The sequence below is a fragment of the Budorcas taxicolor genome, chromosome 2 (genome assembly GCF_023091745.1).
Source record: "Budorcas taxicolor isolate Tak-1 chromosome 2, Takin1.1, whole genome shotgun sequence".
Taxonomy (NCBI): domain Eukaryota; kingdom Metazoa; phylum Chordata; class Mammalia; order Artiodactyla; family Bovidae; genus Budorcas; species Budorcas taxicolor.
In genome coordinates, this window is record NC_068911.1 from 145,909,354 (window position 1) to 145,931,683 (window position 22,330).

Here is a 22,330-nt window from a genome sequence, read left to right on the forward strand (position 1 = left end):
GGATGAGTACAGTAGGACTTAAAATGTGTATTTGAAAAGTGAGTTAATGCAATGCTACACATTTGTGGTTCTGCCCAAGAAACTTTCAGCATTATTTTTCTGTTTTTTTTTTTTAACCCATTATGGTTTACATTTCAGATAAGATAAAAAATATATAAGCTCATTAAGTAATAAATTAAGTTGTTGAAAATAAGACAGCTTTTAGTAGTTCAGTTCAGTTCAGTTCAGTCGCTCAGTCATGTCTGACTCTTTAAACCCCATGAATTGCAGCATGCCAGGCCTCCCTGTCCATCACCAACTCCTGGAGTTCACTCAAACTCATGTTCATTGAGTTGGTGAGGCCATCCAGCCATCTCATCCTCTGTTGTCTCCTTCTCCTCCTGCCCTCAATCTTTCCCAGCATCAGAATCTTTTTCAAATGAATCAGCTCTTCACATCAGGTGGCCAAAGTATTGGAGTTTCAGCTTCAACATCAGTCCTTCCAAAGAACACCCAGGACTGATCTCCTTTAGAATGGACTGGTTGGATCTCCTTGCAATCCAAGGGACTCTCAAGAGTCTTCTCCAACACCACAGCTCAAAAGCATCAATTCTTTGGCACTCAGCTTTCTTCACAGTCCAACTCTCACGTCTATATATGATCACTGGAAAAACCATAGCCTTGACTAGACGAACCTTTGTTGGCAAAGTAATGTCTCTGCTTTTCAATATGCCATCTAGGTTGGTCATAACTTTCCTTCTAAGGAGTAAGCGTCTTTTAATTTCATGGTTACAATCACCATCTGCAGTGATTTTGGAGCCCCCCAAAATACAGTTTGACACTATTTCCACTTTTTCCCCATCTATTTCCCATGAAGTGATGGGACCAGATGCCATGATCTTCGTTTTCTGAATGTTGAGCTTTAGCCAACTTTTTCATTCTCCACTTTCACATTCATCAAGAGGCTTTTTAGTTCCTCTTCACTTTCTGCCATAAGGGTGGTGTCATCTGCATATCTGAGGTTATTGATGTTTCTCGCGGCAATCGTGATTCCAGCTTGTGCTTTTCCAGCCCAGCGTTTCTCATGCTGTACTCTGCATATAAGTTAAATAAGCAGGGTGACAATATACAGCCTTGATGTACTCCTTTTCCTATTTGGAACCAGTCTGTTTTTCCATGTCCACTTCTAACTGTTAGTAGAGTCAAACTAAATGTTTATAAAGTTTAAATTCATTTATAAAGATATACAGTGTTACTAATAATCATATATCTTTTTTTTTATTCATTAGAGCATATTTAACAACTGGTGTACCCCGTATTTTAGGTAGATACATGTAACTATTAGAGTAATTGAATATATCTGTTCTACTATACTACATGATAAATAATATCATGATAATAGTGATAACAATTACAGAAATTTTATTGAATAGTTTTTGTGTCGTATAGCATATAAGACACTTTAAACACTTTTCTTTAAAATGAGTGGGGATTCAGGTGTTGTTCTTGTGCTTTCAAAACAAAATATCAACTCAGCCATTTATCTTTTCCACTCTACTTAAACTCTCTCTTCTTTTCACTCTCCACTCTAGTCAGTATTCGGCACATTTTAGTGGCAGAGGAATTCTCCCTTTTTTTCCCCCATCTTCACTTACATATACACACAGTTAAAACCTAGAAAGAGTAAATAATTTTTCTAGTAGTTGGGCTATTCCACAGATGATTTTTCAAGTCTGAATATTTTAATCAACATTTGCCTGTATGCCTTTAAGATTATTGGCATGGAAATGAAGTTGAGGGTCAGATGGTTAGACTATGAAGTACTATGACACATTGTTTATTTACATGTGATCAAAACTACAACATTGACAGTAGAATGAAGAATAATACAGGTAACCCCTAATCAGCGGGAGATGGTGGGGACAAAGAAGGAAACATGGAAGAATGGAAAACAACACTTTTACCATATTCTGTGTGTGACTTGATTTTGTAGTAAGAAGTCTTATTAATCATAATAATATGTGCCATCACAAGTCTGAAAACCTAAACTCATACCACTTTGGCAGCTTCCCAGCCACCATTCCTCAATGATTGTTCTCACATAGGTCCTAAAGAAGAAATCTATTGCACCCATTCATTTCATGTGAATCTGAATTTTAAAATATGAGAGGTAGATTTATTCCATTCTGAACCTTTTGTGAGCTGTCAGTACTCTAATTCAGTCCATCCATTTTTTAGAATGTGAGAATCTCAATGCAGTAGTGCTTTGTCAGTTAACTAAGACTTTTAGATAATTATTTTTCTATTATAAATTATACTTTACACTGTTGTATTGAAATTGACTTATAGAGTAGTGGTGGATAAAAAATTCCCATTAATTTTCTTCACATGTGACTTCAGATTAAAAAGAATACTCTTGCTAGCTTTATGCCAGGGATCTGCAGAAGATACATTTAGTTAAAGAATGCTTCTGTGTCATAGCACTGACACTGGAGACTTTTCTCCTTAAGTTACCAGTTATTTGTAATATGTAATATGATCTGTAGGTGGTGTAGGCTTTTCACATGCCTTACCAGAATGAAATCTTGATTTTTCTAGCATTTATATATATATATTTTTTTTTACAAATATCAGAACTAAGTAACCCACTTAAGCATGTATTCAAGCAAGTTCAGGATTACATTTAAATCTTTTAGTTCATTTCTAATTATTTTGAATTATTCTATTTTGTATATATTTCAATCTTTTAAACATATTGTCTTTGATAATAGATGGATTGTAAGTTATTGTGGAAAAATACCTTTTATTTTCTTTATTTAAATGAAATGTGAATGATTGATATATTTGAAACTACAGGTTTTAGCTTGTTCATCCCCCATCCCCATATATGTTATGTTGGTAGGGATATTTCAGTGAAAATTATAGTGGAATTTTTTATTTTAAATTATCTTTTGAATTATGCAGTACTGGATTCAGTTCAGTTCAGTTCAGTCGCTCAGTCATGTCTGATTCTTTGCGACCCCATGGACTGCAGCACCTCAGGTCCCTTTCCATCACCAACTCCCGGAGTTCACTCAAACTCACGTCCATTGAGTTGGTGATGCCATCCAACCATGTCATCCTCTGTTGTCCCCTTCTCCTCCTGCCTTCAATCTTTCCCAGCATCAGAGTCTTTTCAGATGAGTCAGCTATTTGCATCAGGTGGCCAATGTATTGGAGTTTCAGCTTCAACATCAGTCCTTCCAATGAACACCCAGGACTGATCTCCTTTAGGATGGACTGGTTGGATCTCCTTGCAATCCAAGGGACTCTCAAGAGTCTTCTCCAACACCACAGCTCAAAAGCATCAATTCTTTGGTACTCAGCTTTCTTTATAGTCCAACTCTCACATCCATACATGACTATTGGAAAAACCATAGCCTTGACTAGATGGACCTTTGTTGACAAAGTAGTGTCTCTGCTTTTTAATATGCTGTCTAGGTTGGTCATAACTTTCCTTCCAAGGAGTAAGCATCATTTAATTTCATGGCTGCAATCACCATCTGCAGTGATTTTGGAGCCCCCAAAAATAAAGTCAGCCACTGTTTCCACTGTTTCTCCATCTATTTGCCATGAAGTGATGGGACCAGATGCTATGATCTTAGTTTTCCGAATGTTGAGCTTTAAGCCATCTTTCTCACTTTCCTCTTGCACTTTCATACTGGATTAGAACAGATAAATAAATATTTTTTCAGAGGAGAATAGCACTGAATTTTAAGGTGGTTGTTATTTTTATTTTTATAGCAAGGCCAGAGAAGATTTGCTGAAAACTCAGAAAGAACGTGATTTTCATCGAATGCACCACAAGAGAATAGTCCAGGAGAAAAACAAATTAATTAATGACCTCAAAAGGTAAGCTGCTGATATTTGTTGGCCTGTTTATTAAATAATTATTTAATTAATTTAAAGCAATTTGGCCATAGAAGGATGTTCCAAGTAAAGTTATTCATTGAGTACTGAGCATTTACTCTGTGCCAGGCTGTATACCATGTGTTTGAAATAGAAAGATGAACAAATTTAGGACCTTGCTCTTAGGAATCCCAGGGATTATTAAGGTGTGTGATGGGAGAGTAGCTAAGCAGAAATATAGTGAAATATACTGTTTGTTGCTATGCCAGCCAAGAAGTTGTCACCTGAGTCAGACTGGAGAGTGAGAGGGTTCAGGAACCTATATGTAAAGTAAATGAATTATAACGTATGAGTTAACAGAGTGCAAGAGTGGGGTCAGCATGCTGTGCAAAGGCACCAGATCATTGGAGGAACATGACAATATTCACCAAATTCTTAAGCATGGAGAGTAAAGTGCAGAAGCAGCTGACTACCCTTGACCACCTTCCGCTCAAAATAAAAATTTATAATCTCTAACCAAAATTCTCCTTTACTTGTTCGAGGGAGTGCTGCCCAATGGCACTTTCTGTTATGTTATTAATAATTTATATCTACGCTGTCCCATATGATAGTCAGTAGTCACATCCTCTACTAAGCACTTTCAAAGTGGCTAGTACAACTGATGAATTAGATTTCTGATGTTTATTTAATTGTAATTAATTTAAGCTTAAATTTAAATAGCCACATTTGAACACCATGACTTTGGGATGGTCATGATAACTGCTGTATTTTGTAGTGGTTATGGTCATTGTGGCTATTATGATTTCTTAATCATGGTCTATCCTGTGGAGCTTCAGAATCAATATACTTTCAGGTTAGCAGTATGTTAGAAATTAGCATTTTTTCTGATTTTTCTTAATTGAATCCCTGTAGAAATAAATACCACTTTAATAAGAGAGAGACTGCATTAACTTGGGGGAAAAAAAAAAAGACCTTGAGAGTGTGAGAGTCATTAAGTCATTGACTTAATCTATTCTTTTGGTCTCATATATTGGCCTTATTTTTGTGTGTTTTTGGTTCATAAAATTGTTCCAAGTCCATAAAAATTCAGAAAAAAAAAGAAATGGTCTGTTTTCCTCTTAACAAAACATTGATTAAGAAATAGTACAATGTAATGAAAAGAGCTTGGATTTTGAAATCGAATAAACATTGGAAGCGTGGCTCCGCCACTTACATTTGTGTGCTCATTGTAATTCTGTTTCTTATCTGTGAAAACTGATAATAAAAGTGCCTAATATAATGTCCGGAGCAAAATAGATAGCATAATATTCAATAAACACATTGTAGAATATATACAAAGGGATAAAATACTTAATTTTCTTAATATGAGATTATTCATACTTGTTTTCAAGACCATCCTTAATTTTGATGTGAATAACACTCTGTTTAATCATCCATTGTTTGTAGCCCTTGTCTTGTTGAAAATTGTTTTTGAATTAAATAAACTGAAATTTTCTTTTCTGTCAATGAATGGCAGTGACTTCTGGGTGCATACTTCAATAGAGCAAAAGGAAATAGAGAACTAACCAACTCAAGAGAAAGGTGACTCTCCCACCTCCAGCCAGGTTCCTGGGAAGCTGCATGACAAATAATACTTCTTATACTTCTTGGCTTTGTTGTATTGACCTTTATATGGTTTTCACTTTTCATTCAAATGCAAAAAATAGGAGAAAAGAGGTTCATAATGTTAAGTGGAAATCACTGATTTAGTTCAACTACCCTTTGCTGTTACTGCTGCTAAGTTGCTTCAGTTGTGTCCGACTCTGTGCAACCCCATAGATGGCAGCCCACCAGGCTCCCCTGTCCCTGGGATTCTCCAGGCAAGAACACTGGAGTGGGTTGCCATTTCCTTCTCCAATGCATGAAAGTGAAAAGCAAAAGTGAAGTTACTCAGTCGTGTCCGACTCTTAGCAACCCCATACTGCAGCCCATCAGGCTCCTCCATCCATGGGATTTTCCAGGCAAGAGTACTGGAGTGGGGTGCCACTGACTTCTCCGCTATTACCCTTTATGATGCCCTTTATTTTCCGTAGGTTGAAGTTGCATTATGCATCATATGAACCAGCTATAAGAGTATTACATGAAAAGCACCATGCTTTACTGAAGCAGAAAATGCTGACCTCTTTGGAAAGGGACAGAGCAATAGGACAGGTAAAGAGACCATCCGAGCTACCTGAAAATGATATTTAACCATTTATTTTTTTATAACGTTATCAGAAATATTGGTTTTTGTTTCTGAGTTAAATTTTAAATGATTTTCACCAATTGTCATGTAAAAAATATTCATTTGGAAACATCCAGGAAAATATTTTATCCACTTTAAAAATACAAAGATTATTATTGAATTAAAATTACTTAATGAAAATATAACTTTTTAGGAGATTATTAAAATATTGTTAGAGGGAAAACCTGAGCCATTAAAACTGAACAAATCCTAGACTGGGTTTTAAATGCCATCTATGATGGCTGTAAACCTGGACCTTACCTAAACACTTTAAACGCAGATTTTTCATACATAACATATAGCCATAATGACCTATCTTTTAATGTTGTTGTGAAACAGATGAGATGATGAATAGAGCCTCCATGCAGTTTCCTCCTAAATCAATATTTGAAACAACTAGTTACTAACTCAATTTTCAGTCATTTTTCCTATTGACATCCCTTTTCTTCCTGTTGTGTATTTGTATAGGCCTAGCCCTTGGGTGGTGGAGTGAGGGATAGCTAGTACAGAGTTCAAGAATAATAAAACAGAATGTTTCTTGGTCATGGTGAAAATATGTAACAGTTGACTAGAAAGTATAAAACTGCTACCATGCTTAGCATTCTTCTGTTTTTTTCTGGAGATACTGATTTTTGGCCAAACTTTTAGAAGCTACAGAAGTTTGCACAATGGTTGCAAAAGCATGAATGATTTTATTAAGGCATACATTAATCAAATGTATATTGTCTTTTCTTGAGTGTAATTTTTAGTTACTAAAATGAGAACATCACTTGTCTCCTTCTTTGTGCTCAAAATTTAATTGTGTGTTCTTGAATATATGAATTAATGGTAATATTGTCTAAAAAGAGTTGAATAATAGTTTGCAGTTTTATGGCACTATATTGTCAAATCTTCAGAACGTCACTTCTTTGCTCCTTTTCGTCTAACCGGTTCTTACAGCCTCCTAACAGGAGGCACATTTCCATTGCCAGGAACACTATGAGCTAGATTCAGGTTGCTCTTGCTGCTTTTCCTGCCACAAACCAACTTAGACTTTTGCTACCATCTTCCTCTCCTTTACCCCCTGTTCTCATGCTCATATTCCTGTTACTCTTCTCCCAGGAGGAACTCTGACGTGGCCATATATTCCCATGTGACCATGTGTGTTTAGTAGGACAGACCACTCATACTAAGTTTTACTACTCAAGGGTATCAGGGCCTTCTAGTACTCATGATGGCAAGTGCCTCCACTCCCCTCCAGATTGTTGATTTCTCCATCTACCACCTGTATCTATCACTGGATCTTCTAGTCAGTATCTTTGTGATCAAGGATAAGTTAACTTCCTGAATGGCCATCCATTCCCCTGTCTCTAATATGAAGTTAGATCAGGCCATATTGAGACATATTTAGGCTGTGTACAGTCTTTGGTTCTTAAAATGTTCACCACTGGTTTAGTTAAGCTCAAGATGAAGAGTGGTAGGAGTTAGTCCTAGCTGTGCTGCAAAGTAGCCATGTGAACATTCAGGTAATTATATATATGTGTCTCGTCTCTTACACATTAAGCAAAGGTAAAATTACTTGCCTTATGATTGATATGTATCTAAAGTAAAAACATGTTTAAAAGTGAAAATCATTCTCTCTCTGAGGAAGGGTTGAATTTTACACATTCAGATGTGTAAAGAACTGTATCTACAACTTATTTTGTCTTTGAACTGCTATTCCCACTGAAGATAAAATAAAACATAACCTGCTATTAAAGACTATCCGGTCTCTTTGAATTTAACATAGGGCACTTGGATGTTATATTAACTGATTATTTAGCTAAAGCATAACAATCAGTATTAATTTTCTGTCTTCAAATAGCCTCCTCTTCTCACTCTTCGCAGATGACACCTAGTGCAAGGGACATTTGTGTATCCACTGGCCCAGAGTCTACACGGTGTCCTCCTGGCCTTCACTTTCTAGCGGAGTGTGACTGATTTGGTTATATTCCTGGTTCTTATGTACATGGTTCTGGGTGGTTCCTTTGAGTGTGAACCTAATATAACTTGCTTATTCTATGGCTTAGGCCACAGCATCTGTAAGATCCTTAACATCTCTAACCTCACTGACCTGTGTCTCATTCACTGTCATTTCCTTGAAAGTGAAGTGAAAAAGTCACTCAGTCTTTGTGACCCCATGGACCATACAGTCCATGGAATTCTCCAGGAGATCTTCCCAATCCTTTTCATTTCCTTAAAAAAACTTATCTTAATGGCCATTTAGCTTACTGAGTTTTCTCAAATACTTGGCATGAAAAAGGGTTAGACTGTAGAATTTTTAATGCTATTTAGTTCATAATGTAAAAGAGTGAAATTATACTGTGAGATGACAAAATCTAATAAGTATGTGTTTCCAAATTATTTTGATAGATAGTAAACAATGTGGTCACTTTTAAATTTATTTAAATCTTATGGAAACATCTGTAATTTAATTATTTTCAACTTTACAAAATTCCCCCAAATCTCCAAAATTTGGAATTAGAGCCCCATTTTTGAAAAAAGATAAAGTATAATTTATTTTTAGTATATATATATATGTATAATAAATTACATGTTATCTTTTTTGGATCATGGGGTTCAATTCAGGAAATATTCTAAAATACATGTGTGGGTGTATATATATATATATATATATATATATATACATACATGCATTTCTAGGTCTATCTGCTGAGAGGCTCTAGAAATAATGACACTGCAGTTTCTAATAGTATTCTCTTGTAAGAAGAAGTGGTGCTTCTTGAAGTAGCTGATAGTAGTCTGGGCGAAGCAAATACAAGATGAGCCTGGGTGAGCATTTGAGGCATCTGTTGTGCTAGAACGTAGGAGATGTTCATAAAGTAAAAAAGAAAACAAAGAAAGAAGGAAGGATTAACTGCTACTCAGTGACAGTAGAAAAATATGTGTATCTGTATATAATTAAACATGATAATTTTTGTTGGTATAATCATATGAGGGATGAGACAACTCTTTAAGGTTGAATTTTTAATTTAAATCTATTGTTCAGAAAATATAGGTAGATAGTATGCCACCAAACTCACAAATGTTCTTAATTATAAAATAAGTTTAATAAAACAAGGAGAGTTTGTGGGTGGAAAATGAGCGAAGAGTATTTAGGATAGCGACAGTCTCTTCATATTCACTTCCCAAGAAATATTTACCTCATCTTTCATGGATATGAAGATGAATTAGGCTATTGTAAAGCAATTTCAGCAGAGGAGAAAACTCAAAGTAGAGACCTGAATAATTATTATTAAATGTGTGTGGCAAGTATTCTTGGTTCAGGAAACTATGCTGTGAAATAATGTTTCAAATGTTTACCTATAATAGATACTTAATTCTTGCTGTGAACTTTAATTTAGACTTAAAATTCTGTTATCTTTTATTGCAATTAATATTTAAATTTTTGACTTCCCTGGTGACTCAGTTGGTAAAGCATCTGTCTACAATGCGGGAGACCTGGGTTCGATCCCTGGGTTGGGAGGATTCCCTGGAGAAGGGAAAATTTTAAAAATTTAAATTTTTAAAATACCTAGGAATTAATGCAAGAGAGATAATATTTCCTATATTTGTTAATCAGTATTTAAGCATTTTAATCCATTTTGGAGTCATTTAGCATATAACCTCTTACCTTTGGATTTTACTTTTTAGATTTCTGGACTTCAAGAAACACTGAAGCATATGGAAATAGGGCATGGTTACCATGCTCCTGAATTTAGAGGTAAAATTAAAATATGAAAAAACTAACATTATTGCTTGGTGATTTCTCAGTCTTGTCAGAACTCAAGTTATTCATTTGAGTAATTATTTAGCATGAGTGAATACATGGTATGGTAATTTTAATAAACTAAAATGTTGATGAAAAGATCAAGAAAAAATATAGAATAGGAAATTGTATAAATTACTTTTAGAGAAAAATAGGGGAAAACTATTTTTTTTTACTGCTTCTGCTTCTGGCCCTGATGGAGTATCTTGTGCCAGACTAGCCTTCTCCTCATAAATCACTGTAAAACTATATTTGAGGCAATTATTTTTAGGCATTGGAAAGCATCACAAGTCAGAGAACACAAATGATAAAGGGAAAATTTATAAGTTGAACTTCACTATCACCATGGCTGGGAAAATTTCCAAACCAAACTCTATGTAGCTGGAGGTAGAGAAGAACGTGGCAGTCCTGTATGAACTGAAAAGGCAAAGACTATAGTTCATAAATTGTTGAAGCATCTAGAATCTGTAGGAAAGGGTACCAGATAAGAGGGTGCTGCAGTGAATAGTGGCCTGGTTTATGAGGGAGTTTACTAAGAGTAGTTAGGTAATGGCTGGGTTAGGTATGCAGGACTACCTGATACTAGAGAGAGAAGAAGAGAGAGAGAAGTAGAAGAAGAAGTAGAGAGAAGACTCTACAGGATTAAGAGGAGACCAGTGGTCTATATTTCTCTTTTGTGCCAGTACCATACTGTTTTGATTACTGTAGCTTTGTAGTATAGTCTGAAATCATGGAGCTTGATTCCTTCAGCTCTTTTTTTTTCCCCCCCCCCCCCTAAAATTGCTTTGGCTGTTCTAGAAATTGTCATGCTGGGTTAAGTCAGTCAGACAGAGAAAGACAAGTATTATATTATAAATCTTATGGGTGGAATCTAAAAATTTGGTATAAATGAACTTACCTATAAAATAAAAATAAGAGTTATTGATGTAGAAAGCAAACTTATGGTTACCAGGGGGTAAGGGGGGGGGAATAAATTGAGAGATTGGGACTGACATATATGCACTACTATATATAAAATTGATAACTAATAAAGACCTTTTGTATAGTACAGGGAACTCTACTCAACAGTCTGCAATGACCTGTATGGGAAAATAATCTAAAAATGAGTGGATATATGTGTGTGTATATGTGTGGATATATGTGTGTGTATATGTGTGTGGATATATGTGTGTGTATATGTATATATGTATATGCATGATTCACTTTGCTGTACACCTGAAACTAACACAACATTGTAACCAAATGTGAAAAGTGAAAAAGTGAAAGTGTTAGCTGCTCAGTCATGTCCTACTCTTAGCGACCCTATGGATTGTAGCCTGCCAAGCTCCTCTGTCCATGGAATTCTCCAGGCAAGGAAACTGGAGTGGATAGCCATTCCTTTCTCCAGGGATTTTCCCAAACCAAGGATCAAACCTAGGTCTCTTGCATTGCAGGCAGATTCTTTACCATCTGAGCCAAAACTATACTCCAGTACAAAATAAAAAACAGTGGAAAACAAAAGACAGAGGGAGAGAAGGGACCCGGGATTCTAGATAGCAAGCAGTGCTGGGATACATTGGCTTTCTGGCCGTATCTGGATGCAGACATGTTTGCATCCAGCAAAGATGTTGAATATTGTTTTCAACACCTTGGTGACACAGTATTAACATTAAGCGTCCTGTGGTGGCTCACTGGTAAGAATGTGCCTTCCAAGGCAGGAGATGCTGGAGATGTGGGCTCAATCCTTGGGTTGGGAAGATCCCCTGGAGAAGGAATTAGCAACCCACTCCAGTATTCTTGCCTAGGAAATCCTATAAATTCTGCTTAATACAAAGATTAAGATTTCTTCTTCTTAATTTTCTTAAAAGAATGACTGATGAAAACTAAAATTATAGCATTGTAAAATAATGATTATAAGGTATATAAAGGATAAGAAGAAAGGTATAAAAAGACCTTTGGAGGTACCATCCAGGTGATAAGAAGATAAGGTATATAAACAAAATAATAATTTTTGGGGAAGTGGAAATGCTCTATATCTTCATTTTGGTGGTTATATGCCTACTTATCTTTGTCAAAATTTACCCAACTCTACACTTATAATGTATGTATTTTATTTTATACAAATTATATCTCAATATTGTTAATTTACAAAAGAATGATGGAAAAATCTAAAATACAGAAAGACTGAAAAAGGGTACATTTTTAACAAAAATTATGTTACTTCCAGATGACTGTTCATTGTGTTTTCTGATTAATTAAGCTTAAAAGAAATATGTAGCACACTCATATTCAAAACTTTTTCTTAGCCTTGATTCAATCATTCCTATCTTAATTTATAGTAAAATTAAAAAAATATCAATTATGGTCAGTAATGCCTAGAGATTCTACACGGTGATGTTTATTGCACTCATATTTATAGTAACAAAATGAGTCTTAATCCTTAACCACAAGTGAATGTTTCAATCTAGTTGATCATACAATACTAAAAAGTCTTTAAAAATCATGCATAAGGAAACGTTCATGTTACAATATTAATGTTAAGAATAAAAACATGTGGTATTGGATCCTGTCTGTGAAATATGAGAGAGACTGAAAAATATTTACATAATTTTGTGTGATGTGATTATTTCTACCTTTTTTCTTACTGCATTTTTTCAAAGAATATGTATTTCTGTTTATATCAAAAGTTACTTTTTTCATATGTAGATAATTTTTAGAAGATGTCGACTAGAAAAAAATACACACGACGTAAATGTTGAGAGTTAGATTTTATTAGAAGAGAGTATTTCAGGTGACCCAGAGAACCACCTCCCAGGAGGTGGGAAGGAGCCAGGCTATCTACAAGTTTGCAGCAAGGTGACAGGTAATCTGAATATTAAAAGATTACTCTTAATTAAGAAAATCCAAATCTCTCATAAGATATTTAGCGATCTTCTATGTATGGGAAACAGTATGAAAAGGCAAAAAGATACAACACTGAAAGATGAACTCCCCAGGTCATTAGTGCCCAATACGAAGAGTGGTGAAATAGCTCCAGAAGGAATGAAAAGGCTAAAAGTGGAAACAACACCCAGTTGTGGATGTGTCTGGTGGTAAAAGTAAGTCCAATGCTGTAAAGAACAAATATTGCATAGGAACCTGGATTGTTAGGTTCATGAATCAAGGTATACTGGAAGTGGTCAAACAGGAGATGGCAAAAATGTACATTGACATTTTAGGAATCAGTGAACTAAAATGGACCAGAATAGGTAAATTTAATTCAGATGACCGTTATATCTACTACTATGGGCAAGAATCCCTTAGAAGAAATGGAGTAGCCCTCAGTTAAAAAAGAGTCTGAAATGCAGTACTTGGATACAATCTTAAAAACAACAAAATGATCTTGGTTCATTTCCAAGGCAAACCATTCAGTATCAAAGTAACCCAAGTCTATGCCCCAACCACTAATGCTGAAATCTAAAATTGAATGGTTCTATGAAGACCTACATGATCTTCTAGAAATAATACCCCCCTCCCCCCCAAAAAAGATGTCCTTTCCATCATAGGGAACTGGAATGCAAAAGTAGGAAGTCAAGAGATACCTGGAATAACAGGCAAGTTTGGCCTTGGAGTACAAAATAAAGCAGGGAAGAGGTGAACAGAGTACTGCCAAGAGAATGCACTGGTCTTAGCAAACACCCTATTCCAACAAGACAAGGGACTAGTCCACATGGGCATCACCATATGGCCATACTGAAATCATACTGATTACATTCTTTGCAACCAATGAGAAAAGCCCTATACAGTCAGCAAAAACAAGACTGGGAGCTGACTATGGCTCATATCATGAACTCCTTATTGCCAAATTCAGATGTAAATTGAAGAAAGTAAGGAAATCAACTAGGCCATTCAGGTATGACCTAAATCAAATCCCTTTTGATTATACAGTGAAAGTGACAAATAGATTCAAGGGATTAGATCTGATAGACAGAGTGCATGAAGAACTGTGGACGGAGGTTCGTAACATTGTATAGGAGGCAGTGATCAAAACCATCCCCAGGGGGAAAAAAAAATGCAAAGATGCAAAATGGTTGTCTGAGGAGGCCCTACAAATAGTTGAGAAAAGAAGAGAAGGGAAAGGCAAAGGAGAAAGGGAACGATATACGCATCTGAATGCAGAATTCCAAAGAACAGCAGGAGAGATAAGAAAGCCTAAGTGAACAATGCAAAGAAATAGAGGAAAACAATGGAATGGCAAAGACTAGAACTCTCTTCAAGACAATTAAATATAACAAAGCATGCAAAGATGGGAACAATAAAGGACAAAAACAGTGTTGACCTAACAGAAGCAAAAGATATTAAGAAGAGGTGGCAAGAGTACACAGAAGAACTATAGAAAATAGATATTAATAAGCTGCATAACCATGATGGTGTGATCACTCAGCTAGAGCCAGACATGCTGAAGTGTGAAATCAAATGGACCTTAGGAAGCATCACTACAAAGATAGTGGAGGTGACGGAATTCCAGCTGAGCTATTTCAAATCCTAAAATATGTTGCTTTGAAAGTGCATGCAGACTCAATATGCCAGCTCATTTGGAAAACTCAGCAGTGGCCACAGGGCTGGAAAAGGTCAGTTTTCATTCCAATCCCAAAGAAAGGCAATGCCAAAGAATGTTCTAACTACCCCACACAATTGCACTCATTTTACCTGCTAACAAGATCATGCTCTAAATCCCCCAAGCCAGGCTTCAGCAGTACGTGAACTGAAAACTTCCAGATGTGAAAACTGGATTTAGAAAAGGCACAGGAACTAGAGATGAAATTTTCAACATCCATTGGATCATTAAAAAAGCAAGAGAATTTCAGGAAAAGAGCTATTTCTGCTTCAATGACTACGCTAAAGCTTTTGACTGTGTGGATTTCAACAAACTGTGGAAAATTCTTCAAGAGGTGGGGAATACCAGACCACCTGACCTGTCTTCTGAGAAATCTGTATGCAGGTCAAGAATCAACAGTTACAACTGGACATGGAACAACAGACTGTTTCCAAACTGGGAAAGGAGTATGTCAAAGGTATGTGTTGTCACTCTGCTTGTTTAACTTATATGCAGAGTACATCATAAAAAATCCTGGGCTGGATGAAGAACAAGCTTGAATTAAGATTGTCAGTAGGAACATTAATAACCTCAGATTTGCAGATGACACTACGCGTGAGGAACTCCGCCCATGGCAATTACCCTTATGACAGAAAGCAAAGAACGAAAGAGCATCTTGATTAAAGTGAAAGAAGTGAAAGAGGACAGTGAAAAAGCTGGCTTAAAACTCAACATTCAAAAAACGAAGATCATGGCATCCGTTCCCATCACTTCATGGCAAATAGATGGGGAAGCATTGGAAAGAGTGACAGACTTTATTTTCTTGGACCCTGAAATCACTGCGGATGGTGACTGCAGCCATGAAATTAAAAGATGCTTGCTCCTTGGAAGGAAACCTGTGACAAGCCTAGACAGTGTATCAATAAGCAGAGACATTAATTTGCCAGACAAAGTTCCAGATAGTCAAAGCTTTGGTTTTTAGTAAGCATGTGAGGATGTAAGAATTGGACCATAAAGAAGGCTCAGCGCTGAAGAGTTGATGCTTTCCGATTGTGGTGTCGGAGAAGACCCTTGAGAGTCCCTTGGAGACCAAACCAGTCAATCCTAAAGGAAATCAATCCTGAATATTCAATGGAAGGACTGATACTGAAGCTGGAGCTCCAATACTTTGGCCACCTGCTGTGAAGAGCAGACTCATTAGAAAAAACCCTGATGCTGGGAAAGAATGCAGGCAGGTGTAGAAGGGGACAACAGAGAATGAGATGGTTGGATGGCATCACTGGTTCAATGGACTCGAGACTGAGCAACCTCCAGGACTAGAAAGCCTGGTGTGCTGCAGTCCATGGAATTGCAAAGAGTTTGATATGAATGAGCAACTGAACAACAGCAACAAAATTTTCGGAAAATGCAAGTGTCTGGGCTTTCTGAAATCATTTCTTTCATATGCATCTAACTATCTGGGGCCAGTTCTGCTTGCTTTATTGTTCAGTTCTTATTTCCTTGTTTACTAGTAAGAGACGGTGGATGTGGTGGGGGACCACCTTTCACATCCTCCAGCTCCTTTTCACTACCTGGGAGGATGTAGCTGGTGGCTTCCACATAGCTGGGTTTTTTCACCTGGGCTCACATATTTGCATTTGGAAAAGGCTTGTTTCCTAGTAGAGCATAGAGCAGAAAATATTTCAGAAAGAACACAATCAAATATAAGTATGATCATTAAAATACCAAAATCTCAGGAACTCTTAACTCTCAAAATAACTAATGATTGTGAAAAATAATAAACACAAGAAGGCTTAAAGTTTGAGGAATTGTACATTAAATTGATGCTTACATCAGTTAACCTCTAAATATTACATTCTACTTACTAGTTCGTGATTTTATTTATGCTTGACAACTATTAAAATAAACTAATGGTTTATAGATAACTCCTTTATGAAATTGTCTCTTGATATTTATTTCAGAATTGAATTCATGATTTTCTAGACTGACACTTATAAGTTACTTTGAAGATCAATTTTGTAATTACATTTTAATCTGTATTTTGAAGTGACTTTTGATCAAAATAAATTCAAACTCAAAGGAAGAAAACATGTTTTATTTAAGTTGAGTAGGTCTCAATTACCTGAATAAAAGTAATTCCTTAAATTATGTACTGAATAATTCTGTGCTCCTTATAAACATGCTTTCTATTTTTATAAAGGATTTGCAGTTCCTTTTCCTAAGCTTTTTGAGTGATTTCTGCATTTGTCTATGTGATCTCAGAGTGTTATCACTCAGATTGGCTGATCAACTGGAACCCTACTTAGTCAACTTCTTTGAGAAGTTGGTTTATTGATTAACTGCTGATTCTTCATAAATCTTGCTGTCTTTCACAATTATTTTCATATATTTAACTCTTCCCCTCTTCATTTTCTCATTTTAGTTTAAGTTTTAAAATATTTTATCTGTTATTCATATATTTTTCATTTATTTTGAGCAGAAATTTGTATGGCAGTAGAAATTCTTTAGATTAAATATAATTTGGGAAGCAGTAACTTTATTACCATTTACTTGGTTATTTAATCTGAATTTAAGGAATAAGCGAAAACTTGGATTTATTTGGAGTAGTTATCAAAGAATTTTAAATTTACCATATTTTTTAACAACATGATATGTTTATTATTGAAGAATTTTAAATTATAACATTGGAAAAATTATCCATAATTGCTTACACCTAGAGAGAATGTAATTAATACTTTAGTAGTTAAGTTTCTCGTCTGAAAAATGTTAATAATTCTATGTTTGCTCTGGTATGGTATGTAGAATAGTAGAAATGTTCCTAAGAGAAACTATGATATAATGATTATTATCAACTGGATATTTGAAGTGATAGTTACGTTACAGTTTTCTTTGTTGTGATGGGAAGTATTGTGTATCTAATATTTACAATACCTACACAGAAAACCTTTCAGTATGATGTATTATGAGATAAAACTTTTTGTGAAACTTAGAAAAACTCAAAAAGTATTTCATATGCTGTTTTGTTTATTCTGTTTGTGTTAGCTGATATTTCTTTGATTTCACATGAGACTGCAAAGAAGCATATATTTTATGATATCTTATAGTTTATGATAGGAATCTATGAATTCAAGAAAAATATTTAGAAATTGGAAATCATTTATGAAGTGAAAAACTGTGAAATTGACTTCAGAGCATCACTAACAGATGTCATATTTAGTAGAGCAAAGGTTTTAGCTTAAGTAATTGCTTTTTGGGTTGGGTATTTTTTGTTGCTCAGAATTGCACTACAAGATGTCAGTTTCTTATGACTATATGTAGGAAATGGTCTAGTTTAGTTAGATACATGTTATCGTTTAAAATATAGCTCTTTCCCTTTATCTCTATTACCTTTTTCTTAATTCTAATTAGATGTATACTTTGATCTCATTTGAGCTTCCTAATCTCTTGGATATTTTCTGTTTTTCTCCCTGGGAAAAATTATAGATACTTTCTTCATGATATTTTTTCAGTTAAATAATTTTCTTTTCAGCTGTGTTTAATCTATATTGGAGTTAGGGACTGATATAATATAGGTACTTACATATTTGTTAAATGAATGTGTTCATGCATATCTGACATTTAACCAGGGGCCTGAATGTTCAGTTAGTTAACACTGGGTTGAATGTGCACATCTGTGAAGTGGTTGAATGGGTGAAATTTAGCATTGAGAGTACAAAAACTATAATTACTGTAAGTTAAAAATGTGTATATTTGATGTTTACTTTGTTTCTCTTAAGAAATTGTATCTTCCTTAAGCTTTGTTTGTGCCCAAGTAAAAACTGGCATAGCAGCAGTTAGTACTATAGGCCTTTTCATTAACAAATATCAGATGATGAATATAAGGATGCTGTTATGGGGAAATGGCCTTTCTTAGGATATTGCTAAACATTAAGAAGCATTTTGTGGAATTTTGAAAAGTTCAGTTCAGCTCATTTCAGTCACTCAGTTGTGTCTGATTCTTTGCGACCCCATGAAGTGCAGCACGCCAGGCCTCCCTATCCATCACCAACTCCTGGAGTCCACCCAAACCCATGTCCATTGAGTCGGTGATGCCATCCAACCATCTCATCCTCTGTCGTCCCCATCTTCTCCTGCCCTCAATTTTTCCCAGCATCAGGGTCTTTTCAAATGAGTCAGCTCTTTGAAAAGTAACTTTCACTTAACCATGAATGTAACAAAGACCCAGTGTTTGAGCCTTTCATTTGTTCAATAAATCTTTGCGTAAATAAAAGTGATACTTATCTGATAGTGGAAATCATGCTATTATTGGTACCTTGAGAAATGATTAAGAAGTATTATTTTTCTTTCCATTACACATACATTATGCAATGTATAATCTCATGTTTTGGTTGCAAATGTTGAATTTTTTTCTAAAATATTATTGAAGTGTAAATTCTTGTAATTTCATTTTGCTTGTGGAACAACTACATATACTTGTAAACTAAGCACTTTTTGTTGTTTTACTTTCATTTGTCCTTATCATTTTGCTGTTTGTCTCTTGCTTTTTATTTTATTTCTTGAAAATTGGTGTTTAGTAATGTTTTACATTCTACATGAGGTCTGCTCATATAATTATCCACTGGAATCCTGGATCCCTCTCTTTATTGCTTTCTCCTTTCTTCCCTGTAGATATTGCTATGCAAATTCTCCTTATATGTAAAAGGGAACAAAAGATAGTGAACTACACAGTGTTATTGCCAGGATGTCATGAAATAACACATATGCTTAGACAAGTAGCTATTAGATAGTAAAACATCAATGAAGCATAAATGCTAGCTATTATTATTTTAAATCATCATCAATACCAGGCTTTCACTCTTGGTCATGGAAGAGGAAAATGCTATAAAAGAGAATTTGAGGTGAAAGTTTTTCTCTAATATCAATGAGCTGTAATTGTTGCTTTTCCTCCACATTTTGACTCACAGATTCTGTGGGGTCCTAATTTGTAGCACCATTGAGGGAAGACAGACAGTCTGAATACCCTAGTGTTTGAAGTTTTTAAAGTACTTTTATGTAGTACTAACTTATGCAACATTTGGCTTTTATGTTATTGTTGGGGTTATTTTGATGGTTTTCTTCTTTGAAACTGGTACTGAGTTGGAAAAATTGGATTAGGAAAGATACTAAATGCTAGCTAGCATGTGCTTCCTCACCTTTATAACGTCATAATTATTTGAGAACCTTGACAAAGAATCCTTTGAGATATTTTTGTGTTCATTGTCTTTTCTCTGTCATAGATTGATATTATAAATTAGAACATTTAGTTATTTAAGAGTTAATGATTATAACCATATTAATTATTGAAATCAGCTGGCTGTTTAGAAATATAGGAGGGAATTATGTATACCTAAACATGTATATGTATATGAAAAGATGTGAAAAAGAAACAGAGTTTGCCTATCACTTTTCTTTTCCCCTCAAATGATTCCTTAGGACTGCCCGTTATGTCCAGGGGAGTTTAGACTTTAGTATTATAACTATTTTGGAATGTTACCCTGTGTTTTCTGTTTTTTTTTTTCAACATTGTGAAGCATAGAGGATATATTATTAATACAATTTTCATTTAAAAATCTCTTCTCTATTATCCAGTTCCACTTAGGAAACTTTTGTTATTGCTTACAATTCTCTCCTTCAGCTTTGTTTATAAATACATGAAATCTCATGAAAGCAGGAATTTAGATATAATTGAGTTGGAAATTGGCTTACATGCTCTTCAGCTGGCTCGCCAAGCCAATTCACTAACCTTGCAGCATTACTACCCTGCATTTTTGGGAAATGAATTTGAAACTTCACTTACAACATTTTGTTATGGTTTTAATATTATTATTTTAGTACTTCAAAAAATACATGTGTAATGAATTTGGCTTTCTTTTTTGGTTATAATATTTCTTACAGACAGTATAAACATTAAGAGTAAATTGTATTATCTTACAGTTGTTCCTACTTGTAGAAAGGAAAATACACCAGAAGGTCCTACTCAAAAAGGTCTTCGTGAAGCCAGAGAACAAAGCAAATGTAAAGCAAAGGCAAAAGCTAATACAAAGGTATGGTTTATGTTTCCATTGATCCATGCTTAACTCTCAGATATTCAGATTCATGGACTCATATTATATCATTATTTTATTGCAAAATGAATTTAGACATTATGAATTCCAAACTACTTGGACTATAGATGGACAATGGAGGTTCTTGAATATTAGTAGTAATTGAGGAACACACATGTATTAGTGGTGGAGACAGCTCAGTGGATCACTCTGCCACATTTTCAAACTTAATCACAGCCATTTCTGCTCCTTTTCCTTTGTCCAGAGAAATAACTATCAACTCATCCCTTATTTATTTTCTCATACTAAAACTTCAAACTTTCATCAGTCTTTTAAAAAAGCAGAATAGAAAGAATTAATGCCCCATTTAAAAACCTCATTATGTCTTAGTGCCTTTGCTGTGCAATCAGGCTGATAGTTCAAATCTTCTGCAGTGATTACAGAAAAATGGTATTAAAAATGTCTGGTCAGAAAAAGAAATCAAAAATGAGGAAGAAAAAAAATTACATAAAACCCATGAAGGGTTTAGTTTCTTTTCATGAAAATTACATAAAGTTTTAGCTGAGATATTGAATGTTTTTATAAAGTGGTTGTTACCTGTGAGTTCTAAAGTATCTGACATTTAAGAATGAAAACATTTACAGATATAATAACTTTCTCCTAGTGGTAATGCTATAAGAACAACAGGATTTTTTTATGAATTCAAATAATCAATTAGCTAATATCTCTGTTTTTTTCCTCAAAGGTATTCCTTAGAATCTAGTGTCATATGTTAACATTTGAATAAAACATAAACAATACTTTTAATGATAGGTTATACTAAGGCTTTGATAATCACCTTTTTGTGTTGTTTACACTACTGTTTCATTGTTCTTCTATTATCAATATTAATTTTTAAATTTTTGGTATTTGGGGGAGAATCCCCTCAACCCGCCTCAGCTTCCCTATGCTTTCAAGGTCCCATCAGGACTGACCCTCCACTTCTGTCACTATAGAGCTTTCCCACATCTCCTCCTGCCTGTAGTTTGAGTCTCTTCCAAATGGGGTGGTAGGTGACTCCATTGCTGTCAGTAAGTCATGCTTCTTCTTGTTTGGATAATCTTTATATATCTTCACAGAGGTTATTAAGTCAGGAAGCAAATATAGCACTCACAATAATTTTTTAAAAAATTAGAGCTAAGGATCTGGGGTGTGATACTGGCAGCTTTCATGCAGAAGGCAATGGCACCCCACTCCAGTGCTCTTGCCTAGAAAATCCCATGGATGGAGGAGCCTGGTAGGCTGCAGTCTATGGAGTCGCACAGAGTCAAATATGACTGAAGTGACTTAGCAGCAGCAGCAGCAGCAGCAACAGTGGTGGTTTTCATCAAGAAACATTTTCCTTTTCTAATGTGGCTTAGGCATTCTTTTAAACATAGTAATTCATACTTAGAAATGATCGTTTCAGGTTAGTAGTTAAAGATATTGAGCTCTGTGTCATAATCAAAATTCCAAGCTTGAATGAATTTCTTCTGTGCTTAAGGATGTGTGACAGCTGACTGTAGGCTGTCTGTAAGTGGGTGACAGTCAGGGATATTGGAGCAGAGCAGGCAGGAAGGCTGGCTGGGCCATTGCTCCAACAGTGGCCAAATAAATAGAGAAATTTTGGAACTTTGAGGTTAAAGCACATGGTATATTTTTGTGAGGCTTCCTTTCCTGTCCCATTCCCTGTCCCCACCCCCCCTACCCCCCTACCCCCCAGTCCTACGGTTCTCTCTATGGTAAGATGCCAGGTC

At 35.3% G+C, this 22,330-nt stretch overlaps 1 protein-coding gene across 1 annotated transcript in view; it reads left to right on the top strand.

Annotated features, from left to right (window-relative positions):
- The window catches only part of SPAG16 (sperm associated antigen 16), a 1,101,103-nt gene that overhangs the window by 58,056 nt on the left and 1,020,717 nt on the right, over nucleotides 1-22,330 (top strand). Inside the window, exons 6-9 of the mRNA XM_052636122.1 lie at nucleotides 3,763-3,870; nucleotides 5,940-6,057; nucleotides 9,803-9,872; nucleotides 20,446-20,555. Coding sequence (XP_052492082.1) covers nucleotides 3,763-3,870; nucleotides 5,940-6,057; nucleotides 9,803-9,872; nucleotides 20,446-20,555 — 406 coding nt within the window. The remainder of the gene's footprint in view (nucleotides 1-3,762; nucleotides 3,871-5,939; nucleotides 6,058-9,802; nucleotides 9,873-20,445; nucleotides 20,556-22,330) is intronic.